This window comes from Argopecten irradians, chromosome 14 (genome assembly GCF_041381155.1).
Source record: "Argopecten irradians isolate NY chromosome 14, Ai_NY, whole genome shotgun sequence".
Taxonomy (NCBI): Eukaryota; Metazoa; Mollusca; class Bivalvia; order Pectinida; family Pectinidae; genus Argopecten; species Argopecten irradians.
Window position 1 is genome coordinate 11,087,076 of NC_091147.1, and position 23,940 is coordinate 11,111,015.

The following is a 23,940-nucleotide window of genomic DNA, read 5'->3' on the forward strand; positions in this document are numbered from 1 at the left end:
TAAAGGGCTTAAAATGTGATAATATTTCTTTAATAAAATATGGCAGAAAGCAAGCGGTTTGCTGGAATCATTACAGTGTCATTTTCATAGCGTCACGACTGTTGAATTATTTAGCAATCTGTCACTGGCCAGTGTATGGTTAATGTTGTAACTAGAATTACGTGAAGTTCATGTGTGGTAACATGACATATTGATAAATCAGTTATTAACCTTTTTTCGGGTAGGGTTGAAAATTTCTGTCTTCCGGTGGCCCTGAAAATATCAACTTGTTGGCCAAATCAATTTCCGTATTACTCAAAATTCTGTCAATATTAAAACTGAACATTGTGCATTTTTTGAGAGAGAGAGCAAAAGCTAATTCGGAGAAATTACAATTGCACGTATATATCGAAATTGTGAAACAACTTTTAAGAATCAAAATGAAATGTTAAGTTTTGTTGGCTTATAGAAAACTATATATAGGTCCTATACAATGTACTGCAGTGTGTTTTTGTAATAAACTAATGCCACCATTCTTCTCACTACTTTTACATGCCATTACTATTTCATCATGATATTTATTCACAAACTTCCGTAGTGTGGACATCTATGTTTATCTACTTGTAGTTTTACTGTATCTGCTTTAGGTAAAATATAGATTTAATAATATGTACGTAATAAGCAGTTCCTCAATACAATGATCTGATGTGACGATGTATTATATTAACGAGACACGATACTGAATATATATAACAAAATAATTACATCCGCGTTGCGTTGGTGTCATTTTTCACCTATCGCCCACGGAGGTTTTAAAGCTAAATTAATCTGATAAAAATGATATGATTCCAAATTCTAGGAAAGTTCAAACCGAGCTTCCATTTTATTTATAATCTTATCATTATGTACGTGTTTTCAAACGCTTTTAATATTTTTTTTCTTTTAGTTATTTTCCATGGTCTATATCTGCTTACATATTCCGTCTGGCCTATTTCACAAATTTTCTTTTTATACTGCCAACATGTAATTTATTATTTAATTACGTTTTTTCTCCTTTTTTCCGGATTTCCAGACACCATGTCTTCCAATCCATCCTACAATACTTATGATGTCCCCGATATGCCGAGCTTGAATTATCAGACAAACGAGAGATCCTCGAGTATCTCGACGGAGGGATCATGTATCAGTTCGAGTTCATTCCGGCCTCTTACTGCAAAGAAATCAAATGACCGGTATTCCTGTGTCCTAATTATCGTCGCCATTTTCCTCGCTGTTTTTTGCGTTGCCCTGGCCATATGTGTAGCGATTTTATTCCTTAATTTAGAACAACTTCGCACAGAACTCTGGCAAACGAAAGTCGACTCGAAAGACCAGAAGGTGTGTCTTTTTTGTGACGAACTAACCATGTCCCCATTTGAGGATGAAAATGCTTTTAAACGGGAACTGGAAGTGACGTCAGATGAGAGCGGTGCTATGGTGTGCTGCGCGTGTAACGCAAGGGAGTCCAAGGTCATGTTCGATCTGGTACGATTTATATAGATCTCATCGTATTCGTGTTCTGTTTAATATTATGATGGCGGTTGCTGCCTTTTATTCGTTCTGCAAATCTTTGATATTTGTTTAACCAATCAGAAAGCATGCATATTTTAGAAGCGCTAATGTGCAGTAGCTGATGATTTTTTACTTCAGATTTTTACATAAGTTCTTCCACTGATGTCTCAAATTGGGATACTCCGAGTTAATATGAAATGTAATTTGATTAGCAATAAGCATTAATAACATTGACACCAACGTTACAAAAAAATATGTTTGTTAAGAACCAAATATTTTTTTTAATTTTTAAGAGAAGGTAAGAATAATGCACGTTTTTATTTTTTATTTCAGTTATTCAAGAAAAAGAACAAGATTGCATGCATTGAAGGTAACAATTATATCTTATACACTGGCTAAAGATAGGAACCAAGCTAATAGTTTCCCCGAAATATCAAAGCTATGATTGAAAGCATCAGAGAAAATAACGGAATTATTACGATAATGGCATATGACATAAAACCACACAAAACTTGGCATTTAATTTAAATTTTCTTTATTCAAATATGTTATGACAATAAGATAATACACAAAGGATATGTAAAGAACAATGTTATTCTTTCATACCTACACGTGTAATACTGGCTGGTCTAGGGCAATACACTCATGTCGCCTGAGGCTGTATTGCATGACTACCCATGCAATAAAGCGTCGTGACGTCACGGCGTCAACAAAATCTCTATTTCCTCGGTAAAATTTTAACATTTTTTTCACACAAAATTGACTGGTTTTACTATAAAAGATGCAAGCAACGGACTTTGTGTTGAAAATATCACGTAATTTTTCATGTATGGAAATTGACTTCCAGTCGTTGATTTCTTCGAATTTATTTCAAAATGGCGGGATATTATAGTTGTAAAATTGCAGTAAAACGTCGTGGTATGAAAGAAAAATACTCTTTCATAAGTGGATATGAAGGATAGGGATATTCTACCCTCGGGATCACAAAATGTTGCAAAACCCTCGGCAAGCCTCGGGTTTTACTACATTTTGTGACCCTCGGGTAGAATATCCCTATCCTTCATATCCACGTATGAAAGAGTCTTATAATATATTACCTTAACTTGTATTTACTAATATATTCTTAATGGACAGCACAGAGAATGTTCGATAATCATGTGCACGATCTTGTGATAATGAAATAATGCTATTGCCTTGAAAGGTGCGTTCGTAATAAAAACAAATTAATCAATATATGATTACCAGAGGCGAACGCGGCCCAGACTAGCTGTAACAAGACCACACTTCCTGGTACAGGCCTGATGGGACGCTCCTCCGCTCACCTCCATATTGGTGTCCAAAATACGGGACTCAGGAATGGTAAGTTGTGTTTTATATGTATATTTACTTATCCTTAATAATCAACGTACACACGTTATTCTTTAGTGATTATTATGAAATATTTTATTCAAATTCTTAGAGCATCAAAATCAGAAACAGACTAGGAGTTATAATTACCTCCCTTGAATCTTCGATGAACATTTCTGTGGTCAAGACAGCAACTGTATTCGACATGTATTTGTAAGAGTCCTTTATTCATAAAAAATGAAAATGTAATGTGTTAAGTTCAAATGTGTTATAGGTAATCGTCTATCTAGAAGATGAATTTTTAAAATATCACAAAACATAAGGGATAGGATATTTACAACTGTCGGCTGATAATTCCAGATCATGAAAACGAGCCCATTAGGAACTGGCGATCGGATGATCCCACAGCTCACATAGAGGGGATGAACCTATCCAATGATAGACTGATCGTGAATACGACTGGCCTATACGTTGTGTACAGTCAGGTCTACTTCTCTACCTACATTCCTCCTACTACCCCTACGTCCAGCAGTGTACTGTACCATTACGTGTACCGGTACAACGTCATTTACCCCAACTCAGGAAACCAACTACTCATGAAGAGCGTCCGGACGTTGAACCTTGACCCCGTGACGTCACATAGCGACCACACGAGTTACACTTCGGCGACGGTACGTCTGACCGTTGGTGATGAGATCTACGTGAAAGTGTCAAACTTGTCTTTGGTGTCACGTTCAGAAAAAGCAAGCTTCCTAGGCATGGTACAGGTAGCGTGATCTGGTCTTCATGGGAATTCCACATTGGTGGTTTGGAACACTGGGACCTGGCACGATTTTTTTAAAACTAACAGTATACATATATACATATTATAGTATCAAGGGTATGAACTCGGCGGTCAAGAAAAACGGACCTATTTGTTTAAAACCGCGATTATTTTAATAAATTGGTTCTATACTACATTGACGGATATCTTACCTTAAAGAGAAATAATTTATCTTTCCATTGAGTGTTTGATGAATGCAATTGGCCAAGTATTGACGAAGTTATGACTTGATGAATCGGGAAATTTACGAAAAATATGCTAGGTAGACATTTCCCTGTCCGGTCGAAATGTCGTCTCGGCTCTAATGGGCACCTCAAAAACCAAGCCATAATCACAAAATCTACGCTTGTGGTGGTAAACAGTACCCATAACTGTGTTCAACCACAATCTCCTTTGGAGGTGTCATGACCCGTACTTTGTAGAAACTCCATTTAAACATCGTGTAGCACACTTACTTTCACCGTCACCGCCATGTTCATTTGTTCTTCGGAACGCTTCTCGAGTTTACCCACAAGCACAACAATCCATAATTTGCATAATGTAGTCACGATATGTAAAGTCGAGAAGCGTTCCGAGAGAAAAATGAACATGGCGGTGACGGTTAAAGTAAGTGAGCTACACGATGTTAAAATAGAGTTTCTACTAAGTACGGGTCTAACACCTCCAAAGGAGATTGTGGATGAACACAGTTATGGGTACTGTTTACCACCACAAGCGTAGATTTTGTGATTATGGCTTGGTTTTTGAGGTGCCCATTAGAGCCGAGACGACATTTCGACCGGACAGGGATACTATACTATAATATATTGTATACTGTTGGTTAAAAATTTTCGTGCCAGGTCCCTGTGGTTTGGAATCTCAGTCGAGAACTTTTAAGTACTTCACCTTAGTGTGTAGGGCAATGCTTTCTCGGAGTAAAAACTTACTGTAAAAAGTTCAAACGTTGACTTAAGCTACATAAATGTGACTTTTACCTTTTTTAGGTCACCTGAGACGAAGTCTCAAGTGACCTATTCTAATCGCCTTTTGTCCGTCGTCGTGCGTCGTGCGTCGTCCGTCGTCCGTCGTATGTCCGTAAACAATTTACATTTTCAACTTCTTCTCCAAAACTGCTGAAGCAATTTCAATGAAATTTTGCACAAACCTTCTAAGGCATAAGGCCAATCAAAATTGTGAATTATATGATCCTCACCCCCCAGGGAGCTATGGCAGGGGCCAAAAGGGGTAAAATTGACTAAAATTTCAAAAATCTTCTTCTCCACTCACAGATGTGATGGAATTAAATACTCTTCATAGATAGAAAGGTCCTAAGGTCCTTTACAAAAATTGTGAATTATATGACCCTGGGGTCTCAGGTTTCCCCCTGGGGAGGGGGTTAAGTTTACTATAGTTTATATAGGGAAAACACATTTTTGAGTATTATTTGATCATTTGTAATAGGAAATGAGTCAAATATTGTCAGAATTATCAGTATGAGATGGCTATTGAATCCTATTAACCAGTTTTCCATGACTGACCCCCAGGGGCCTTAGGGGCGGGGTCAAAAGGGGTCAAATAGGCTTAAACTTTAAAAATCTTCTTCTTAAATACTGGAAATGGTAGAATCACATACTCTTCATAGATGGACAGGTCTTAAGGTGTTTTATTGAAATTGGGAATTATATAACCCAGGGGTCTCACGTTTCCCCCTGGGGAGGGGGTCAAGTTTACTATAGTTTATATAGGGAAAACACATTTATGAGCATATTTTGCTCAATTTTCATAGAAAATGTGTGAAACTTGTTTAGAATTATTAGCCTGAGATAACATTTTATTATCATATATCTATATTGGTCCTGGTCAACCCCCTCGGGGCAGAGGGGTGGGGCCAAAAGGGGCAAATAGGCTCAAACTTTAAAAATCTTCTTCTTAAATACTGGAAATGGTAGAATCTAATACTCTTCATAGATGGACAGGTCTTAAGGTGTTTTATGAAAATTGTGAATTATATGACCCTTGGGTCTCATGTTTCCCCCTGGGGAGGGGGTTAAGTTTACTTTAGTTTATATAGGAAAAACACATTTATGAACATTATTTAGTCATTAAAATAGGAAATTAGTCAATTGTTGTCAGAATTATCCCTATGTGATGGCCATTGAATCTTATCAACAAATTTTCCATGACTGATCCCCAGGGGCCTTAGGGATGGGGCCAAAACGGGTCAAATAGGCTAAAACTTTAAAAATCTTCTTCTGAAATACTGGAACTGGTTGAATCAAATACTCTGCATAGATGGAAAGGTCTTAAAGTCCTTTACAAAAATTGTGAATTATATGACCCTGGGGTCTCAGATTTTCCCCTGGGGAGGGGGTCAAATTTACTATAGTTTATAAAGGAAAAACACATTTATGAACATTATTTGCCTATTTTTCATAGGAAATTAGTCAATCTGGGTTAGAATTATTAGCCTGAGATAGCATTTTAACATCATATCCATATTGGTCTTGGCCGACCCCCAGGGACCAGAGGGGCGGGGCCAAAAGGGGTCAAAATGGATAACATTTCAAAAATCTTTCTTCTGAATTCACATAATCTTCATAGATTAAAAAGTCAAATTTATAAAATCACTGACTGACTTCAAGGGCCTGATGGGCCAATATATAGTGTTTATATGCATGTCTTTGTTTCATTCTGTATCTGAAATCAGGTGACCGTTAAGGCCCATGGGCCTCTTGTTTTTTGTTTCGAGAAATCAAGAACAGATTCCAACTTTGAAAATGTAATGCACTTGTACATATCTGTATTTCATCACGGGCAGCTTTGAATTCATTGAACTTACCACTGTGATAAAGACGTGATCTTTGTTGCAATGGCAGACGTTACAGAGATATAAACGGATATGAGAGTAAATATATCTGTGGAGAGTGAGTGTGGGTATGAGTAAGGATCTGTGTTTGAATGCATTTGTGTGATATGTCCGGGGAAAGTCAGATAAGGCCATCTCTAAAACTCCACTATAGCCGGTCTCTATTTAGTGTTTGAAGCAGGAGACGTTCGGAAGTCTCTAAAACTCCACCATAGTCGGTCTCTATTCAGTGTTTGAAGCAGGAGACGTTCGGAAGTCTCTAAAACTCCTCCTTAGCGGTCAAAATTTCGTGTTTGAAGCAGGAGACGTTCGGAAGTCTCTAAAACTCCTCCTTAGCGGTCAAAATTTCGTGTTTGAAGCAGGAGACGTTCGGAAGTCTCTAAAACTCCACCATAGCCGGTCTCTATTCAGTGTTTGAGGCAGGAGACGTTCGGAAGTCTCTAAAACTCCACCATAGCCGGTCTCTATTCAGTGTTTGAAGCAGGAGACGTTCGGAAGTCTCTAAAACTCCTACTTAGCGGTCAAAATTTCGTGTTTGAAGCAGGAGACGTTCGGAAGTCTCTAAAACTCCTCTTTAGCGGTCAAAATTTCGTGTTTGAAGCAGGAGACGTTCGGAAGTCTCTAAAACTCCACCATAACCGGTCTCTATTTCGTGTTTGAAGCAGGAGACGTTCTGAAGTCTCAAAAACTCCTCTTTAGCGGTCAAAATTTCGTGTTTGAAGCAGGAGACGTTCGGAAGTCTCTAAAACTCCTCATTAGCGGTCAAAATTTCGTGCCTGAAGCAAGAGACAAAACGACGATAAGAGGAAGCATCCTAAATGCTTAGCCTATCCGACGACTTCAGTGACCAGCTAGGTAAACATGAGCGGCGGCGTAATCTTACACGCCTTACGGGAGTTTGAACCGTTATTACAAAGACGTGTAACGCCATCGTTCTTAGCTGTGTTTGCGTGTGTCTAAGGTAACGATGTTGTACAATAAAACCTGTTTTAGCGTTATTGTATGTAGCTCTGCCTTCAGATAGCAAGAAAACGTATAGTAAGCCAGGTATGTACATGTATATTTGTTCTACATTAGCAGTAGTTCTCGTGGATGGTAGTACATGGGATAGGACAAACTCTGAATAACAACACAGATATTAGATAATAATCTAACACCCGTCTTTGTTTGAGATAGGGGAATCTCAACTCAGGGGACAATATTCCTAATATGATAAACACCAGGCTTGCCTAGTGATTGACAGTTTGAAAATCTTATCCCGAAAGTTGATATCTCCTATTTCGCCGCAAAGATGGTGAATGCTTCTTTCTCTCTGACCCTGCCCATCACGTTATATGAAAACGTATATCTGCTATTGACGTCCACATGTCAGCAATGGAAGCATGGATGGAGTGGCGTGGATGAAAATTGCCATCGCAGTGTTCAGACACACATTAAAGACGTATAGGAGGTTGGACTAAAATATGTTAACAAACTCGAACAAGTGCAGCTTGAGGCGGCAAGAATCATAACGGGTATGCCATCCTTCTCAAGTAAAGACTCACTCTATTTCAAAACCAATCTTGTACCTCTAGTAAAAAGAAGAAAAAATAAAAAAAAAACTTATTCTAATGTATAAACTCCATAATAACCTAACCCCATCTTATCTGACCAATATCCTTCCTCCTAAAGTTGGAGAGCGATCCGCCTACAACATGAGAAATAGAGAAAACTATGTTATTCCGAAAGTTCGTTTGTCATGTTCACTTGAATCTTTCTTGCCATCTTCTATTAGATTATGGAATGATTTGCCTAGCAATGTCAGACAGCAGCCATCCGTTCGTACCTTCAAAACATTGATACAATCTGATGTAAATTCTTTACCCGTTTATTATTGTACTGGGAAAAGGAAGTTTAATATTTTACATACAAGATTGCGACATTCGTGTAGCAGTCTGAACTATGATTTGTACAGAGTAAATATAATTAACGACCCATCATGCGCATGTGGTAATCAATGTGAAAATGCAACTCATTATTTTTTTTGAATGTAGTCTTTATACTAGGCAAAGGGATGTTTATTCCGTAATGTTTCACAATATGGTAATAATTCAATTAATATTTTGCTTTATGGTGCTCCACACTTGTCCAACATGGAAAACCAAATGATATTTCAATGGGTACAAACCTTTATTAAAGATAGTGCTAGATTTTAGGTCAAGTCTGTAACAACAAACTCATTTTGATTTTTTTTTCTATTTCTTTTTAAATATTTTCTGTATATATACATAATTATATGATTGTATGCTGTCAAAGTATTGTATATACATGTATTATGGAGAAGGCATTATTAAGTTGTGATAACTTGTGCCTAATCCATTATTGTATTTTTGACAATAAAAATATGTTTGAATCGAAATTGAATCGACTAAAATAGGATACAATCGTGCATCTAATGAAAAATGACAAGATATATATACAAAAGATAGTCTATGGACACTCGTGCCCCAAAACGTTATATATAGCGTCACGGTACGTAAAACTCTTCACACATATGGACACTGAGATAGGTGCAAACACGTGCAGACTTATTGCTAATTCTCTTGCCCTAGAAGACAGGTCCAAACTTTTACCGGTATGAGATTTGTCCATTTCTCCTTCGGTAAAGGCAAACTACAATAAGTATTTATACGTTCAGTATGACGTCACGAAAACAGTACCGTGACTGAAGTCGTGGTAATACAATTATGACGTCACAACATGTAATGATGTCACATAACATACCTATACAAATATATACAGAAACGGAGATGTACTTATACTAATGTTGATATTACTTCTTTGATCTATTCCTATACGTAGACTATACCTATATCATCGTTAAATGTTAATGTTTGGTGTAATTGGATTTAGAAAGTATCTAGGATGGACTGTTTTAGTTTCAACAGGTATCGCAGTGTGGCCAGTGGCATAGTTTGTTAAGGTAAATAAAACATTACGAACTAAGGTAACATGATTACGGATGTGCATTACAGTCAAAACATTAAAATGCATTGCTTTATTTTGTCCGCACCGTTAACTGTTGTCTCGTTTTGATGTATTTATTTGCATACATGTTTAAAAGAAAATGATACCATGATGAATTTGAAGTTGTTTTTTTTCATATTTCAAAGTGTGTTTGAATTAAACATGCTAGTACTTCCTTCCACGATCTCCTTCCAACAATCCGTAATGTTGAAAAAAAGAACAATTCATGACATAACATTAGAGGTCATGCTTTAGCTTTGTTTTGCTTTTTATATTTCAAATATTTGATTTAATGGTAGGTTTAATGGAATTAACGCAAAACTAAGCTAATTGATTTGATGAAAACGACAATATATATCGATGAATAGTAACTGAAAGTAAGTCCATAATGTCTGAACTTGTTATACCATCGTACACATCGCAAAAGGACGATTTTAACAGAAGTCATCAGAATGTCTCAAATGAGACAAAATTATAGACGAGTCAAGGAGTTTTAACATATATCTCTTGAGTAGGCTTTAGATGGATATAAAACATCAAATTCTTGGAGTGTAATGTTAATCGACTCAAAATTATGTGAATATACCGTAAACTGTTGGCAGTTACTTGACTAAGAAGGATTGGTTGGTTGCGTTTAACACCATGCAACGAGTTGTGTATGCTGTGAGAGGTTGTGGTATGATTCGTGTTGTGTCTCATTATAATAATAGGAAGAACACTTGACCTTTTACTAACGCATGCTGTGAGAACACCAGCGGTCACATAATGTTAATGTTAATGGGTTTGAGTAACTACATTCTGTATGGAGGAATATTACTCTTAAACAGTTTTATTATTCAATCATGCTTTTACATCTGCATAAAAACCTATTAATCATCTCACCAAAATTATCGTCGAACCCTCTAATTCCGCGATACCCCAATTCCATGGCATTTTCGGTATCGCCGAATATCGTATTTTTACGCATTAGAATGCAGAAAATGCATTATCATTCTGCTGTCAGAAGCAAAAGGGGAAAAAATGAGGAAACATCACTCCGTTTTCAGTGGCGTAGCTACCATTGACGCAAAAACGCAACTGCGTGCACATCAATCAATTTAAAAAAAAAATCATAGTCATAACTACACGTAACCGAGACTAACATTAAACATTTTAATTTGTTACCCGAATCGCCTACTTTTTAGGTTTACTTTTTCCGGAAAATTATGTTTCCGTTCCGTTTCCAGGGTTTAAAAGTTGGTGCGAGGTCGTGTCAGAAAATTGACGTTTTTAAGCCGAAAACCCGACATGAACAAGACACTAACAAGAACTTATATCCCACTATACACAAGATCTTTCAGATCTTAATAACGATGCTACTAACAACGGCAACAGCAGTAGGAAGTTTGACTATAGAGTGTTATGAAACGCCTTAGGGCCCTAAAACCTGCGAGCATGGGTTCTGGCTATGTGGATAACGTTATTGACATTTTCGATGGGTAAAAAACGGAGGATGTTATTACAATGAACTTTGATATGTGGCTAATCTTCGTCGCTATCACAATAAAATAAGGACACAAATAAAGAGTACATTTGTATTCAATTTTTATTTCGTCCCCTTTATGCATTCAATTTAACTTTTAACTATGCCTTTTCATGTGTAGAAATGATTCAATGAGAGTATCAGCACTTACATGCATGAAGAAATTGACTGTCTATTAAAACTCTGTTTTCTTACAAAATTATCAAAATTGCTCTAGGCCTACCATTTAATTGCAGTGTCATCAAAGACATGGCCGTGTTTGGCAAAAATACAGTACATGTTAGCATAAAGATACGACGACATTTACAATTATATAATTTCTAAATGTAGGTAACTTTCAATCTGCAATATGAATCAATCCGTTTTCAAAAATTCGAAAAATTAGCTTTAAAATTATAAAAAAAAATATACCGTAAAATTCATCTCATTTATTTTAAATCGTATTTTTTTTTTCCAGAGGGGGAACCCCCCCCCCCCCCCCCCTGACCCATTGAAATACCAAAATTATTCGCGCCTCCGGCGCTCGGACTACAATCTGCGTGCACATTCATTTCCTGCTAGCGACGCCACTGGTTTTACATATCTTTTAAATCGATTTTTATCCTGTTTGGCAATTTATTATATAGATGACGCAAGCCCATTCCCATCTTGTTTATATTTCAACAAATTACGAAATGTGTATTAAATATCCATTGAAGTAGATTTAGTTTTTAAAATTGTCGTTTTGTGAGCTAATTTCCTTTCGAAAAATGAGTGAAAAGGTTATCCGGGAACCCATTGAACTGTTTTCTCTGACCTTTTTGACGAACGATCCTGATTTCAACTTACAAGATTACTAGAGACATTAATACCATTGATAATCAATTTCCAAAACGTACTCTATACGTTTTTGACCTTAGAATCTATAGGATATGACGTACCACGGAATTGGTGGTATGCATATTTCCGGTGTCAATCGAGGATACATTTCATCGTCTGGTGTTGTAACTATGAAATACTGTAGAATGCGCAAATTTAATTTGACAATTTCCGCAATGAGCATGTCAGCAAATCGAACCGACTTTCACTTCTCATAGAAACGTCTTTTTTGGGACGTGATTGTGGCGCAGTGGTAGAAGGCGCAGCTATGTTTGGCTAGGCGATTGGGTGCCGTAGATCGTGAGTTCGAGGCCTGGATATATAGGGCACGAGTTAATAAATTGTCATGCTTTGTTAAATTGTATTTCTTTGATATATAAAATACTGTAGCAATATATTTGTATTTCTGAAGTTTTGCCACAAGTAAAATTGACAATTATGTGATATCGATTAAATACTTACCACGGAATGCGAGGGTACGACGGTACTTCGCTGTTTCTAACATCGAGTCTGAGTCCCTCAAGTAATTTTATCAATAGTTAGAATCAAATTGAATATATCTTTAATATACACGTATGTTACTGGCATCATTGTAAAAATCAAAGCAAGCTATCTTCCTAAACCAATTTGCAGTTTATTCACGTACAATGCGAGTGTTTGGTTTTAGCTCAATTTTAATTTTTCTTTGTTTTCATACTTCAAACCTCTATCAAGAAAAAAATCTGGGAACATAATCCTTCGAAAATCAATAGAATCGTACGTTTAAACGTTCATGATTTTTTTTTTATTTTTATCAAGTACTCCGAGAAAAATTGTTAGCATTGATGCCATTATTTTTTTTAAATTTCAACGGGTTATGCGCGGATTCACAGAGGTTGCAAACAGAATTTCCCGCATATCTCGATAAAATTATGAAATAGTGACATCAATGCTTAAATAGCATACAATTTCTTTTCAAACCCGGGGAACCTATGTTAACAAGGACACTGTATACTGGTTATGTGGTCAGCACCAAGTATTTTACCAAGGGCTTTTTCGACCATCCTGTGATTTACTATCGTAGTTTGGTGTATTCGACCTAATTCATGTTTTATGAGCATTCCTTAACTAAAGGAAACAAAACAACATTGTATTCAATAACGCATGACTCCTTTCCTTTCACAAGGCTCTCACACTATTTGTCATATATCTAACATATCTTAATTTGAATGCAAACATCTCTCTCATTTCATTACATTTATATTCAGTATGTACATTGGTTTTCACAACAAATTCATTCATATAAAAATAGATAAACCACAGAACAGTTTAACATCTCAGGGGAGGCAACTCGTATGTGACAATAACTGCCGAACTACCTTTAACTTACACTCCATTCCTATAAGAGATTCTTAGCGAAGCTAATGTTTAAGATATGAACATCCTTAATATTTTGTAATGTTAGGATATTGCCTTTAGTTAAGAAAACTTCGTTAAACTGCACAGGTGTGCTCGTAACAACAATGGAAGGTATCATATACAGTGTACAAAATAACGGTTCATCCTGAATCATCATAAGTTTCAAATAGTATGAATTCTTCTTGTTATTTCAACACGTACAATATTACGTTGAAATGAATTAATGGTCAGAACCAGAAGTGGGTTCGAGTATCATCCATGAAATAAATACTCTGACCATGTTGCATGTATATCTAATGAAAAAAAATTCACTATTTTACATTCTACGAACAAATATAACCTGAGTTGCTCCCCTTGTAACGAACGGCAAAATACAACAATTAATGAATATCGTATAAGTGTTTGCTGATCCTAAAGTGAATGTAACTACATTTGTAACCGCTATGCGTTGGTTGGCTGACATCTTATTGTGTAATAGGAAAAGGTATTAAAAGGCAACTTCCGGGTATCTTCGTTATACAGTCAGTAGTCAGTACTAGTGGGTTGGCTATAGTAACATAACAAGGACTATACCATCCTCGATACTCCAGGGTTTCCGATCACTTACGATCTCTACACCCCTGGACTATCTCATAGTAAAACTGGAGGCAACAGAATAGAACAGGTAATTTAGTCATTTGATGTACATCAAAAGAGCCGTATAACGGTACACTGTGGTTGACTGTGTGGCTTTGATGTTTGGCGTCGCTCTCTCTGTAGTATTCAAAGGAAATCTTTGCAAGCCTGTGATTGGTCAAATGTTAAGCTGAGCTGCCTTCAATTTCACTTTGAGATAGTCCAGGGGTGTAGAGATTGTAAGTGATCGGAACCCCTGGAACATCGAGGATGGGACTATACAGACGACTGCAGTTGTTTTGTTGATTCTAATGACGAGCATTCTGCAAAATGAGCTGAATTAGCGATATATGCATGTGTTTAAGACGAAACACGGTATATTCATTTACCCAATATCAAGTGCCTTCATCCGTGTAAATTACGTACGTGCATGTATCACATGTCTTATATGTCTTGGATTTGTATTAGCTGTGACGGGCAGAAATTTTATTCCAACGTCACAACCATGCCGTGATGCCTCGATTTGAGGATGCGTGGTCGTAACAAAATAGAGGTTGAAATATAAGTTGCAGTTATGTGACGAATCGAATTGGTGTTCATGTGAGATTTTTTGAAACTCATCTCGAAGTTTTAATTCATATTTACCAGTATTCGAGAAAAGAGGGGAAAACACATATTAGACTCATTTCAAAACAACCCTATTGCAATGAACTTAATATTTTAAATTAAGACTATTTCCTCCAGTATATAATTGAGCTGGCCAATTTATTGCAATATTTATTCATACATTGTACCTTATCTGCTGAATTTGTCAACTTTTTTTCTCGTGTCTTTTCGTTACAAAGTAGACACCCTGTTCCCATATAAAAATGCACTTTTAACCGGATTCAGAATGCCTATTCTGAAATACTCAATTATCGACCAATCTTATTTCTAAGGGTCATTATATAACAAGGACATAGGCATGTTTTTGTTATAATCTCCAAATCATTTATTATGTATTATAATACCACACTCTTTCATATGTAGATAAAAAGGACAGGAACATTCTCCAGAGAGTGACACAATGCAGAAGATTTTACAACATTTTGTGATTCCGGGGGAAGAATATCCCTATTCTTCATATCCACATATTAAAGGTCTTTTTCTCTTATGCCTCAACCTTCTTATTTTTTATTTTACGATATGATATAATGCTATTTTGAAGTAAGTTCCAAGAAAAACCGCGACGGGAAGTCAATTCTCCATGTGTATGGAAATTGTGCGACATCTTTAAAACAAATCTCGTTGTTTGCGTTCTTTACAGTAACGTAATCCTAGTGCCCGGTACATTTTACCGAATGAATAGTAATTTTGTGACATCACAAGATTGCATTGCATCAATATTCTTTCATACCTACGGGTGTAATACTGGCTGGTCTAGGGCAATACACAAATGTCGCCTGAGGCTGTATTGCATGGCTACCCATGCAATAAAACATTGTGACGTCACGGCGTCAACAAAATTACTACTTCTGTAAAATTTTCACATTTTTTTCACAAACTTGACTGGTTTTACTATTAATATGCAAACAACAAAATTTGTGACGAAAATATCACGTAATTTTTCATATATGGAAAATTGACTTGCAGTCGTGGTTTTCTTCGAATTTATTTCAAAATGGCGGGAAATTATAGATGTAAAATTGCAATAAAACGTCGAGGTATGAAAGAAAAATACTCTTTCATAAGTGGATATGAAGGATAGGGGTCACAAAATGTTGCAAAACATTTACTACATTTTATGACCCTCGGGTAGAATATCCCTATCCTTCATATCCAAATATGAAAGAGTCTTATAGTATTGTGTTGGATGATTCAATATTACATCAGTAGGTTTAAGAGAAAAGAAAATATAGCTATATATATATACCTACATGTATACACAAAATAGTAAAAATAGTATGAATTATATACATATACGAATCATAAATCATAAGATAAATAAATACTTTAATCCGCTTTTACTGAGGTGTTGTTGTGAACTGTTCATCAATGTGGCATAGACGATACTGTTTGAGACAATATTTCTGGTTATTTCTGCAGTCAAACTTATGGAAAATCGTCTGGCTTCAGAAATGAAAAATACAGACAAACTTCATCAAATGGAAGATTTTGCACGAATCAATATTAATAGTATTATGAAGCTTTCTGTTAACTTCAACATTATTTATTTCAGACGGATAGCGAACAGCTGTGAACGTTCACTTAATGATTTATCTTAAAAAATCGGAATGTGGAGAGATGCATGAAAATACCATTCGGGCAAAAAGTGTATCAAAATTATCATCATTCATGTTATACTGTAACTAAATAAAATAAATCATCTTATCAATAAAAGTAGCTGCAATGAAATGAAATAATCAACTAAATAAACAACAAATAATACCACATTTATCTTTTAAAATGTTATTTCATTAAGTACGTTGTATAATTGATGTGAATATAATGGAAGTAGTTCTAAATAGCTATTTACCAGTCCCCTTTTGTTTACTACATTAAGTTTTTTAAACCATGAAAAGATAAATGTTAGCATGACGTTGGTTATTTTTCGCGGAACACTAGTTGGTGGTGATTACGCACTTGAGGCGCCTACGTATTTCTCTCCCATTTGATACATCAACGGTTGGGACATTTACGACCATTGTAACACAGTTGGTGTTCCAGAATCGCATCCCCCTCTCCCTCCTTTTGCTCAAGCTACCCATTCATAACTACTTAGAAGTAAGATATTCCTCCATTTTGTAACCCCCTCCAAAGTCACACACCATTTTCAGCGCGAGGTCAGGTCACTCAGTTCATGGAATTGGAATGAATACGGGGATTCCCGCCAGCAGAAAACATATGATTCTCATTACGTTCATCACGTTTCCATAAATGTGTTTTTCTGATCAAACAGATCTAGAGTGATGAATTATGTTTGATATATATCTGAACAAAGACGTCAAAACGATCTTCACTTCATAAACCACATGCCACCCAAACTGCATGTTTCTTTGACACTATGCAAACAATGGCAGGATAAAAAGCGGCATTCTTTATAAAGGAAAATGTAGGGTAAAGAAAATTAACGATTGCATGCATATGTTTTATCAAATACCCACTAAATTTCTAGGGAAAATATCGTTTTCAAAAACGTCTGGAGATCGAAGTGGAAGAGGTATTGCTTTAATGTTAGTCTTGTTTGATAATATGAATTTAGAATTATCATGTTACATGTATCACTAAAATACAGACGTGCTGAATAAAAATATTAAGGGTTATTGGAAAACAAATACAATTTCAAATATCTACACCAATTTATTTTGTAATAATTGATTCTATTTATATTTCACATTGAGATTTAAAGCAAAACCAAACAAATCACAGAAATAATTTGACAGCTTTTATTGTTCTAATTCACAAAACATCAAACAAATATAAATTGTTCATTTCCATGATTTTGTTTAAAACATTGTTTAGGAAAATATGGAAAAAACACTTTAAATGATATTTCCCATATGTTTTTTAAATTCTCACAACCATATAGTCTATAGTCTTAGTATATCAATTAATCTAAATTTCACTTGTTCCAGTACCTATATAACATATAATACCTCCATGCCCATTACTCCATGAGCTACTCTCACTGTCGTTATATCTACCCTTGGAATATGTCATTACAAAACTGAAGGTTCTGTGTGAGAGAACAGATCAACAGGCAGTTTGGTCATTTGTTTTTAATCACAGCAATCGGATAATTGCGTATTGTATGGTTTTGAAGTTTGGCGTTGTTCTCTGTAAATCTCATAAGAAACCATCGCATGACTGTGAGTTGCTTTCTCCTGAATTGCCTTCAGTTGTGCTGTGGCATTGTCCAGATGTGCATATAACACCAGTGGAGTAACCACTAGAGTTTCGAAAATTATCTTCTTCACGGAAAAACGAGGCGTGATTTTAATTAAGTAGTCTTACTTAGAGTTTCGGTTTAGGATTTCCATCAAAGTGTTTCCTTATAAAGGTTTGTGATGCTGATGACATATGTGTATATATTACGTCACAGGTATTGACAAGTCCTTGAATTGTAGACATATAGTAACTAAAATACCCCTTTCCTCAATGACTACTCTAAACGTGATGATTCTGTGTTTTTCTTCAGTCGATAAATTCCGAAAATATCTGTAAAGCAATGTCATCAATGTCTTATAACAAATACAATAGCGTGTACGCGCAATACGAATTCATATTTATCATATAACTGAGTCGTTCAGTCGTGCCCTACATACATGTTATAAGTTTATTGTGACGTAGTAGAAAATAATGACGTCATAATCAAGATACATGTATGACATCGCACGATTGACTCGTAAACAAAAATGTTACATCTCAGACAGATTTCGCCCTTCCTATAGGAAAACGAAATTAATGGTTCGCAGCATATTGAATTATTGAAGTCTGTAGATAAAATATAATAAACTATAGCCACTTAAGTCAGTTTGTTTTTATTCATAAGCTACATAGACTATAATACCTTGAACATTAAAACTTTAAAGATATACCTTTTCATCCAGTTATAATCATCAAATAGAATAATGCAGGATTGTAGCCAAAATGAAAACAAATTTCTTTTAGGTGTAGTTTCTTTCATAGGGAGAATGCGTTGTTTCTCTTTGCAAAACGATGTACAAAATTATTTCTTTTAATAAAAGATTTTCCGCCGCTGACAAATGGTATTTTTTCATTATCAAAAAACAGGATCAGGAGATTTAGTATTGTTTTTAGTTACAAAAGTTATTTACACAATTACCAACAGTGAAAAGTTTGAGTTTCTAATTAACTTCTAGTTTAAAAATATTTTTAAAAAATCAATTGCATCCCGAAAAAATTCCGTGTCACTATATCCTATATGGAATGAAGCACTGATCCACCAAAATCAAACTAAAAAAAAATAGACATACATATACACTATCAAACACCATTTATTGTTCAAATGATCCGTATTATTTATGCTCTGTCGACGGTGGAGCATCTTTAAAGATAAAATTGACCATGTTTATATATGGGTATCGTAGATGGACAGTATATGATTCTATTCATCTTTTTCGATGAAATGCTCTGCTTTATTTCTACATCGTTTTTACTGTCATGTTCTTTTCATCATACTTATTTCTATATTCCTGTAATTTATCAATTTCCTTTCATTATGCATATGTTTTCTTTCTGTTCTTACATCTTTGTTATCATACCCTATACAGGAATAAGCCTTCAGGTCACACAGTAGAATGTACCTCCTTCATAGAAGGGGAAGGTGTTTACGTGTGCGGTTAATGTTGATGTGCTATTTTTAGCACCAATTGTTCCGGATGCATAAACAGAATATAATATATCATGTTTGTCATCATCATGTTTACGCGATCAACAAAGGTTCATTCACCGAAATGATTTGGGTGTGTGGGCACACAGAAAGCCCTATCAAACGATTAATGTAGGGCTGTTGATATAACAAACAAATATCTAACATTGAATTATATATTATTAAGATGCATTTCTATGCATTCAACTGTATAGTATTAAGGTTCATTTTTATGCATGCAAATGTATAGTTTTAAGGTACATTTTTATGCATGTACATGTATAATATTAATGTACATTTTTTATGCATTCACATGTATAATATTAAGGTACATATATGTTTATACATGCATTCCTATACAATGACGTGATATAGTAAAAGTCCAAATATGTTCTCTGCAATATTTGACGATATGGCATATAGTATGATTTTAATTATTTTTTTAACAAAACAATTAAATAACGATTTGTTAAGAATACTGATATTTACTTTGTAGAAAGGTTATTTATGCTGTCGAAACACAATAAGAATAAAATCAGATATGTATGGATATTCTGACCGCTCCCATTAGACTTCCGGTGTCTTACTGACAAATGGTGTCATACCAACAGCCATGTATAACATATGAGGCTTCTGTCCCACATTTAACATCATTGATATACACAACAGAATATATGATCATTTTCTGTAACTACCAGATGTAGCCTACAAAGAGAAGTTATTTTAAAATAACACTCATAATAATGTAACTATATTTCAGAAAATGTTTCTTTCAATTTTGTTAAATTGAGCGCACAATATTAAAATGTTTACGGAAACAAATAAACCGTCTTCAGATCGATTTACTTTGTTGTTGTTGCTGATGATGATTCTGCCAATTGTGCTTCTGGGTTTTTTTAAACGACAAAAGAGATTTGACTTTTTTTCTCTCAAAACCTCATTAATAAGCTGCCTGGCGCCATTGCGCAACATATGTAGTTCGGTCGATTCCAGGTCGAGTATGATCTGCAGCCATTCAAAGGTAATTAGTAATCATGCTTGGTATAGACACAGTTCCTGAATGGATCCTTAGCCTACAAACACTGTTTCCCTAGCCACCTGACCACATAAACTTACTAGGATTCAACTCCAAGCAATTCAGGGTGAAACCCAGGCCATGCGCGTTAAGGAGACAGGAAAATGATTAGAGGAACTAGCTGACGTCAGAGGAATAGCTATTGGGGATGTAGATCATTATATTACAACATACGACCTTGACCTTTGTCCACGTGCATTTGTTCTGATTTTGCTGATGATGTGATCGACCACTGCTTTCTTGTCTTCACATTGTCCGAATCACATGCAGAGAGTCACGTACATGTACATGTACATAGAATGCGGAAGCACTAGCGTTATCATTGAAAATCATTAGTTGATACCGAATATTTCCAATAAACATGTTTGTTTACATAGACTTCCTGCGCTGAGACATTACTGACCAATCATCGTCGTTGATTGCCTATCAACCTCAATTGTTAAACAGGTTTGTATTATTATGCTTAAAATAGTATTCATTGTTGAATATGAAATACACAAGATGTAAAAGGTGCTTCGAGAAATTTTATAATGATTCGGAAAGATTCGTTACATCGGTTGTCTTAAAAACCTTATTGTACGATTCTTACTATATAATATCTATGTAATCGCAATAATATTATGTATCTTCTCTATTGTAGATTTGATAGATTTGGATGGTCATATAACATGGTGATTTAATCTTTCATCTACTAATGGCTAGCTGGTGTTTGACTTCCGGCGTGGATATGAATTTCAGTGTTGACATCCCCAATTAATTTTTTTTTCAGGGCACTCTGCTTTTTACTAGTTTTTCCCTCGTGTGTATACATCCAGACCATCGAAAGTGATTTATGTTAGTTGTAGATGTAGTTTCTAGATATGAATTCCGTGATCAAAGTAGATATGGACGGGGTACATGTACTTGTCAGTTTTACAGATGATCCTTCGAACCTATGGCCTATATAGATAAATATTGTCTTAATATACATAGGATCCTAATTGAGAGTTTCATACTATATTTTATGAAAGGAGATTCTATCTTTTGAAATGTATACAAGCTTAAGATATTTCATGTTATTACACAATAACATTAACTCACATTTTAAAGAATTTCAACGTCAAAATGTGATGCAAAATTTAGCGGAAGCCGCCATTTTGTTATGACGTCGTCTGATACTGACGTCACGTTATTGTTAACTGATGTCAAATCATTACGTCACAATGGATTTCTGACATCACGTTATTGTTAACTAATGTCAAATCATGACGTCACAATGGATTTCTGACATCACGTTATTGTTAACTGATGTCAAATCATGACGTCACAATGGATTTCTAGTCAATAGGAATCGTTCCGTGCTATATTACACTAGTATTTTGACATAGGCGAAGTCCCTGGATATCAGGCGGAATAAAAATATAACATGATGAAGCATGATTTATTACTATTGTTGTGATATACCGAAAAGGAGCATAAATGTTATCCATAAAAATGGGGAAAAACGTAAAGAGCAAATAAAACAAAAAATACAAATAAAACAAAAAGAGCAGATAAACTTTGAGCACGTAACGCGGTCATTAGTGATATTAGAGCCGCGGTGCTGATCGAGAGGACAATGTACAGAAATGTGCTGACAGTACAGCACTGTGTATTGAACATGTGGCCGATATAGATATAATTAATGAGGTCTATGTAGCCTGATTTCCCCCGAGTCTGTCCATCAGGGCCTTACATAATCCCCAGCTATTCACACTATATCGTTGGTGGGTTAGTGATGAGGTGCAGTGTCCTAACAACGACGGACTACAAACATGTTGATAGGATATTTCAAATGTACAATACCTTATTGTCTTTACGCTAGTTCGGCATTAATTTAGCTTACTTCTATATATAGAGTAATATTTCATGACTAAATTGGATAAATATTCATATTATGTATGGTTCCTAACATTGAATAGAGGACTTTTCTATTTCTGTAACATATTTGATTATGTTATTCGATACATTTGATCAATTCAAAACTTTCAACTTCTATGTAATATTGTAGATGACACAACGATTAATTGTCAATTACATTTTCCAATATCAATTACTAGACAATGATTCATCACAGTTCATTAGGTGAAAATGATACCATCATTATAAGTAAATATGTAATTTTTCAAAGGGTACAAAAGTTATTATATGTGGCAGATTATGTAATTATATGTGGCAGATTATGTAATTATTCGATATTTGTTTTCGGTTGCAGCATTGGATGTACTGCTATATAACGTAATGGTATTATGTAATGTTTTATTAATCAGTATATAATGACCAAATATCAATTACTTTAATTTATATTCAAACATGTCATTTCTACTTTGCCTTATAACTTATAACAACACGTATAAAATGATTAATTATTATGTAATGTATACTGTATATCAAACGTAGTTTAGTGATAGGAAATCAGTTAAAGAAAATAAAAGTATTACAAATATTCATTCTTTCCAATTATACGAATCGTGACCAACAATAAGTTATGGTGACTCCCTTCCAAAATACCTTGACTCTTGTCACATCGTACGAGTTCCTCATACGATTGTATGGCCCCTACAATAATAGGAAAACATGTTTTATTTGTCTTTGAATAAGGTAGCACCCGAGGGACTGTATGACTCATTGACTGTGAATCAAGGTCGCCACGGTCTGGTTGGCACTTATGGATTAAGCTTTTATCACACGATGAAATATTTGTGCTTTTAAGTTATATGAAATCAGCACGAATAACAGTATACAATGTACATTTTACTATGTACGATCAGCTGATGTAGGTGAGGCAACACTGGGGCATATTAACCAGAACCAGGACGATGTATATAGCAGATTTGATAAATCATATTATATTTTTTCAGTAATCTTAACTCAAGAAATCTTTAAAATATTCGCAATTTGTATACTAAACTAGAGTTAATACGAAAAGCTATTGTCCATTATGGTATTTATTATAAGTATTAGGTATAGTCTACCATATGGACTCCCTACAGACACCCACCATTAACTTCAAACCCTGCAGCATCACAGTGGACCGATGACGACTTTGATTACTAGTATAATGTGGGTTGGTGTTTGCCTAAAACCATGTAAAATGTGTCCAAAATATGTTACATTGCGCATTAATCGTTACGAGCGTAGCTACGGTAGCCTAACGTTGACATCCGTAAACAATTTCCTCTCTCTTATGCGCTTAGACTTTAACTGGAAATCTATAACACTCGAATGAAGCTTCGTCTTCTTTAATGATGTACGATGTATTTTAGGCACATTCGTGGCGTTCACTCACGTTCTAAATAGGAAATTACGCTTGTAATACCGAGAAAAGGCGTATCCACAGGAAACAAGTGATTAGCATGTCACCGGTGGTGTATCATAGGATTAGGATATATTATAGATAAAATTGTTTTTTGGGAAAAGAGTAACGTTTGGGATACATTATAAAACCGATAGGGAAAACCATAATGAAGGAGATGTAAAAATACTAGATAGAAGTCGGTTAAATTAAAACAAGACTTCAAACGTGAGAAAT

At 35.2% G+C, this 23,940-nt stretch overlaps 1 protein-coding gene across 7 annotated transcripts in view; it reads left to right on the forward strand.

Annotated features, from left to right (window-relative positions):
* Nucleotides 1-23,940, forward strand: part of LOC138308210 (tumor necrosis factor ligand superfamily member 6-like) — a 30,677-nt gene that overhangs the window by 5,260 nt on the left and 1,477 nt on the right. For all 7 annotated transcript variants that reach the window (XM_069249179.1, XM_069249181.1, XM_069249176.1 and 4 more), the window contains 4 exons: nucleotides 1,052-1,503; nucleotides 1,864-1,900; nucleotides 2,776-2,889; nucleotides 3,238-20,837. In XM_069249179.1, coding sequence (XP_069105280.1) covers nucleotides 1,052-1,503; nucleotides 1,864-1,900; nucleotides 2,776-2,889; nucleotides 3,238-3,653 — 1,019 coding nt within the window. In that variant the 3' untranslated portion in view covers nucleotides 3,654-20,837. The remainder of the gene's footprint in view (nucleotides 1-1,051; nucleotides 1,504-1,863; nucleotides 1,901-2,775; nucleotides 2,890-3,237; nucleotides 20,838-23,940) is intronic.